Source organism: Chrysochloris asiatica, unplaced genomic scaffold, assembly GCF_000296735.1.
Source record: "Chrysochloris asiatica unplaced genomic scaffold, ChrAsi1.0 scaffold00038, whole genome shotgun sequence".
Lineage (NCBI taxonomy): Eukaryota > Metazoa > Chordata > Mammalia > Afrosoricida > Chrysochloridae > Chrysochloris > Chrysochloris asiatica.
The window spans coordinates 3,345,047-3,351,397 of record NW_006408556.1 but is presented as its reverse complement, the minus strand read 5'-3'; the positions used below and the strand labels follow the sequence as shown (position 1 = coordinate 3,351,397).

The 6,351-nt window shown below is 38.4% G+C and overlaps 1 protein-coding gene across 1 annotated transcript in view; it reads left to right on the top strand.

The window, feature by feature from the left end:
- TAF11 (TAF11 RNA polymerase II, TATA box binding protein (TBP)-associated factor, 28kDa) overlaps positions 1-2,100 on the top strand; it is a 10,696-nt gene extending 8,596 nt beyond the window's left edge. Inside the window, exons 3-5 of the mRNA XM_006860385.1 lie at positions 493-580; positions 1,029-1,125; positions 1,783-2,100. Coding sequence (XP_006860447.1) covers positions 493-580; positions 1,029-1,125; positions 1,783-1,913 — 316 coding nt within the window. The 3' untranslated portion in view covers positions 1,914-2,100. The remainder of the gene's footprint in view (positions 1-492; positions 581-1,028; positions 1,126-1,782) is intronic.
- The last annotated feature ends 4,251 nt before the right edge of the window (positions 2,101-6,351 follow it).

Here is a 6,351-nt window from a genome sequence, read left to right as displayed (position 1 = left end):
ATTTTTATTTATGTAAATTTTCCCTTGATGTCCTTTGCTCATTTTTTAAAAATTTGCAATGGCCATCTTTTTATTGATTTGAAAGAATTCATTATATGAGAGTATTAACCCTTTTCTGTATAATTTGCAATATTTTCCCTCTAAAACTTAATGTTGAAAGGTACTTGTTTGAAAATAAATATATATATTCCATTTTTACCATCAGTCTGAAATGTAGTTAGGGAAAGAGCAGCTCATGCTGAAAATAGTCAGTATCATTTGATGCAGTGAGTGACCCAGCACTGATACTTTAGTTTTTGTTTAATGAAGTCATTGTTGTTGTTTTTTCTCAAGTTCGTTAGAGGAGAAATGGTGTTATAGTATCTTTATTCCTCATAAGCATCTAGCATAATGCCACTAATCATTTGAGAACTTTTTTCTGAGATTTGCTTTTATTCACATAACAATAGATCTTGAGCATTTATACTTATAATTACCTGAAACTTTTTCTAGAATCCTAGTTTCTTCTTTTTCTGAGGAGCAGCTGAATCGTTATGAAATGTATCGCCGGTCAGCTTTCCCCAAGGCAGCCATTAAAAGGGTAAGGATAATTCACCACACTTCATTTGGGTGGGGAAATAAAAATAACATGTTCCTCAATTATCTTACCAAACATAGTTTTGTGTTACAGGGATAGGGCCTCAATATACAGAACAGGTCATAACATACCTGGAAACTTATTTTGATAGTCTCAAATTTAGCACCTAACCTTTAGTAAATACTTTTTTCAGTTCAAAACTCTCTTATGGGCAGTATGTTCTAATCTAAGGAGCTCTGGTAGCATATTGGTTACGAGTCTTGCTGCTGACCTGAAGGTCAGCAGTTTGAAACTACCAGTCGTTCCACCAGAGAAAGATGAGACTTTCTGCTCCTGTAAAGATTACAGCCTTGGAAACCCTATACAGGGTTGCTATGAGTCAGAACCAACTCCACAGCACACTACCACCACGTTTTAATCTTAATAACAGTGTCTTTGTCCTTCTTTCAAGCTGATCCAGTCCATCACTGGCACCTCTGTATCTCAGAATGTTGTGATTGCTATGTCTGGTATTTCCAAGGTCTTCGTTGGGGAGGTGGTAGAAGAAGGTAAGTAATGTTGCTTCAAATGCTGAACTGAATCTGTAGTGTTCTTATTGTTAATAATATCAATACCAAGGTATTTAAGAAAGTACCTCTGGTAGTTCCCATTTGCACTAGAAGCTGACTGGGTGGGAGCCTTGTATTCAGGAGAGCTGAACATTTCTTGAAAGTTTCAATCCTGGGAGGTAAGGAAGCATCTAGGAAACCCCCCTGCCTAATTCCAGCCCTCAGCACAGTGTGATAAAAACAGCCTTGTGTTGGTTTCCAATGGACCTTGTTCATTTCTGCTGCCCCAAGATATAAGAATAGCAGTCACCAGGGCTCACTGGTGTGTTATGTGAATGATCCCTAATGGGACCGACTCCTGGATAATGCCCTCTTCTACAGTGGGGTACAGAAGGCCTGGCAGTTGCCCAATACCAACCCTGAGCTAGTAAAATTTAAACAGTTGGACTGTTTAAGGTGTTGCCTAGGATTAAGCCTGATACAGTATTGTGCTAATGCTGACATGATACATTTTATAGCATTCTTTTCAAAAGGGAAGATGATATTTCCTTAGTAAACTTATGAAGGGTTTTACTGAGAATTACAGAACTCAAAAGGAGAATATGATTAACAGATTCTTGTGTGAGAATAAAAACTTTCTCTTTGCCCTCTGTTTAGCATTGGACGTATGTGAGAAATGGGGAGAGATGCCACCACTACAACCCAAGCACATGAGGGAGGCTGTTCGGAGGTTAAAGTCGAAGGGGCAGATCCCTAACTCAAAGCACAAGAAAATCATCTTCTTCTAAGCCAAAGCCTAGAAAAGTCCTGTTAATGAAAGAAGTACTGACTCTACCTATCCTGTGAGACTGTCTGTACTGGCGCTTCAGGGTCTCAGTCCACCAAGGATTTGATGATGATTTTGGTGGCTTCCTCAAAACTGGTTTTTGTCACACCTAGAAGTATATATCCTTGTTTCATACCTGCGTTGACTAAGTATTAAGACCTCCTAGGCCTTTGAGGCATAACTCTTTCTTGGTTAGTAGAAAGAAGAAAGATGCATAGGTCTTGAACATTCTCTGGACAGGAGAAAACCCTCCCAAGAGAGCTTTTTGATGGCTTCACATTGAAGCCTGAAGTTGCTGTGACTTGGGTTGCTTCTTAAGTCTGATGTTAAGTAGATGAAACTTTGACTTATGATACGCTATCATGAAGAATACAGTAATAACCGTACTGAGAATAGTTTGTCCTTGTTAACATTTAAGATTCTCCTGTGGATTTGGGTGAGTAATCAGTAAACTGTTTTCCAACTTGTCACATGTATATTTGTGTTCTGGTTGAAATAAGAAGACATTCATCATTCTTCTTTGGTGTTTAAGTAAAACTGGTCTTGACTTTCTTGGTGAAAATCTGAGCCTTTCCCATTTTATACTTAAATCATTGAAATTTTATCTTAAAAAAGAACATCTAAAGCACTGTTTTAAAACGATATAAAACCTAGGTTTTGTATTCCTCTGAACAGACATACCACAACCATTATTGTTTCATCAGTTTATTTGCTTTTGTGTGTTTTTTTCAGGTGGTTCACAGAACCAGTACACTCAAAGTTTGATTAAAAATTGCAACATTAAAATTTCCCCATACTGACCAGGATTCCAGTTCACTGATACATTCTTGTTTTCCTCAAGTAGAAGAGAATGGAGTGACATTTTATTGACAGTGATTAGCAGTAATAAGGCTAATATATGTAGTTGACAATCCTCGGGAAATCTTTCCTCTGTCATTCAGTGTCACAGGGAAAGGGATTTAGAAGCAGTTCTCTTTCTGAAGCTTTCTTGAGCATGTCTTAGTAAAGATTCCAATTCTGTTTAGCACCCAGATTAGGGGGGAAACATTTAGACTCATAAAATTGGGAAAATCTAACTTTAGTATCTGATATCAAAACATAAGGCTTTCCAAATGTACACAGCCAAATGTAAATAGCCATTTACAGCAAAGAAATGCTGTAAGAGTCAGGCGAAATCGTCACCAAAAACAAACTGACAAAAACTAGGTATTCTCTCAGCAATAGCAGGAATTTTAAGTTACAGAACTATATAGCAATTGCAGTTAAGAGACATTGGATAAGACTGAAACTTTATAACACAGAAAGATAATCACACCCCAAGGTTGGCCACTTAGCAAAGCCTCACTACTGTTAAAAGGTTTTTCCCTGGTGCATATATGAGATTGTGTTTGGGGGGGGGGGGGGAGAATCCCCATTCTATATCAGCTTCTATCCAAATCTACTCAGAGATGAGTGGGAATATTCCTATGCTAGAAAGTCAGGCCTAGGCCCTAAAAGGATGGCGCATGAAGACAGTCTCTCTGATAAGTAATGACTGGTAGATCAAAGTCATGACAGCTCTTCAGTAACCAGCTGTCATCATACTAGTGTGGACAACAAAGTTCAGTTGTTGCCATAGTTTTGTAATTTTACTAGAAATGATTTTAAAAGTTTAAGCAAGTAATAAAAAACAAACCTCAGTGTAAAGATATGGAATGGAATGTTCCCATAATCACTATGGCAATATTTTAAACTCCCTTTTTTCCACTAACTCCCAGAACTAGCCTGAGGGGATGCTAATGGAAATTAGTTCAGTGGAAGCACTTAAATAATGGGGCTGGGGGAAGGGGGGATATTTATCCCAATTATATTCCACACACAGGAACTATGTCTTTCAGGACTATGAGAAAGGCTTGGATCTGTGTCAAATTGAGTCAGGTGACATGTATAGTCAAATGCAGCCATCACTTACTCCCCTTCAATAATTAACTAGGTTAATTATTCCACTGAGTTAAAGAACTCAGTAAGATAGATAACCATCCCTATAACCCAGCTGAAGAAGGGATTTGAATTCTAGTTCATATGTACTAAAACATGTATCTCTCCAATACATCCATGAAAATGGTAAGTCTGTACACTCACAGATAATACATAGTCATAAATGTTTCACAGCTGAAATGGTAATGTGCAGTGTGGCTGAAGTCTTGGAGGGACAGTGGTGATATCCAGACATTTGCCTCTGAGGTATTGTTAGATCTTGTTCAGTGTTGCAGCTGTGAGATGCAAATTGTAAGCAGTCCATAGGAGCTGACACATTTTTTTCCTTCCATTCTTTTCCTTTACACTCATCCTGAGGACTACCAACCAGTTAGCATTTCTTTATTATGAAAAAGTCTTTTCCCAATGAACAGAAATACAAAGTTATACAAGATGATTTTTATCAAATTCCCATAGGATAATGATTCCTGCCACAATTCCTGAAGGAGCATTTCAAGACACAGTGTCCAAAGCTGCCACACAAGTAAAGTTATATTATAGGATTACAGTTGTCCCAGTTGTAAGAGCTCCCAATGACTTCAGAGGGCGCAGAAATCTGACTGAGCTCTGGCCATTAACGGGTTAGCCTTAACTTCTTGCTGGATTTGTTTCTGTTGCTGCCTACCAAGTACAAGCTTAAGGTAAGGGTACACCAAATAATCCTAGCTAACATTTTCTTTGCATGGAGGCATATGGTGGGAAGGCACAGACAGACTCAATGTGATTTTAGACCAGTTCAAGTGAGCCTGAAGTTAAATAATTCTATTTCCTGTCTACTAGACCCTCCCACACTGCCTCAGAGCAGCAGAAATGCCATGCTTAAGAGGAGCAGCAATCCACTCAGTCCAGCATTTTGTCTTTGAATATGCACAAATGGAGAGTTTGTGGAGGAATGTAGCTACCTCTAAGTTGTGTTATAATCAGCTAGCCCTCATTTTTACAGGCCCTCTTTGGAGGCCAATGCACAAGGATTCTTAAACTTTCTGAACTCGTATACAGTTTCTATGAATTTCTGATTTGCTATGAGAAATGCTTTCTTTTATCGAAGGCTTTCAGGTAGAACCCTAGAGCTAGTATTTCAGGACCTCATGTACATATTCTTGCTTCTGTCTGGATATTCAGTCCAACTATTCCCTTCAGCTTCCATCTTTCCAGAAGAGTCTATATTTTAAAAATGTGTCCTCATGTAGAAACACGTTCACTCCTGATCATTCTTACTATTCTCAAGCCAGGTTTTATAAATAAAGTCACTAGAAATGCACAAATAATTAGGTTTATACATAACCACCTCCTCCTTCTGCAATGCTTAGGTCTCCCTCTTGTGTTTTGGTAGAGTTCATTACCTTAATGTATTGTAATAAATGTATTACCTCATGCTTGTCCACACTGAATCTCATCCATCACTGTTTTCAGAGTTCTGTGATGCTCCTGCAGTTTTTGTTTTTTTCTTTTTTTTAAATCTCTTCTGATATGACCTTTAACTTCCTTGAAGTTGTCATATTTGATTTCATTATAAACTTCTAACTTTCAGGTCATTTATAAAAAACTTAAATAAGGTTGAACCAAGCATCAACTTTAAGGAAACCTCACCTGCCTATTAGCATTCTTCTCAGTTGTCTTTTTATTCCTACACCTAGTTTGTTTCCTAATCCGATGATCAAAGAGCAACGCATTTTAAATACTGCCTCAGTGAAGAGCCTTGACAACAGTTCTTTACAAGTCTGAAAAGATGAAATCTGGTTTCCCTGAATGCATGTTTTTTTTTATCCTCAAAAAAGCTCGAGTTGACCAATCAGGATTTCCCAGAAAAGGAACATTTTACCTCTTGTTCAGTAGCTCATGTGTGATGACTAGGATGTTTGTGACACCACTAAACTTAGTAATGGGGCTGGGGATGAGGGATATTTATCCCTATTATATCCCTAAACTATGAGTTACTACCCTACCAACTCAAAGGGAAGGCAGCTGATGTGCTTCTAGCTAATCAACATATGTTGAAGAAGTATCACAGAGCAGTATGGGTGAAGGTGGAGTGTTGGAGAAGAAATAGGAAAGAAAATGGGAAAAACAGCTTTTATAGCGCATGGGCAAAACTTAAGCTAGGCTGAAAGATTACATATATCATGTCAAAATTATGTAATTAAAAGCCACAGTGATAGAGGGGTGAGAGACAATCGGTTGAAATGTTTATGTTAATGTTTAAAACACATTTTCAGTCCCCAGACTACCAAGTGCTGAATAGAGTGATGCTAGAAAGTCAGAGTGCTGAGAAAGCAGATGTGCCCCTGAGCTCAGCATCACATAGAAGATCATCTCTGAGGCATGGCTGTGAAGGGGAGCAGGACTTCGGCTCAGAATCCAGCCCCCTCTGGATCCCTACCACA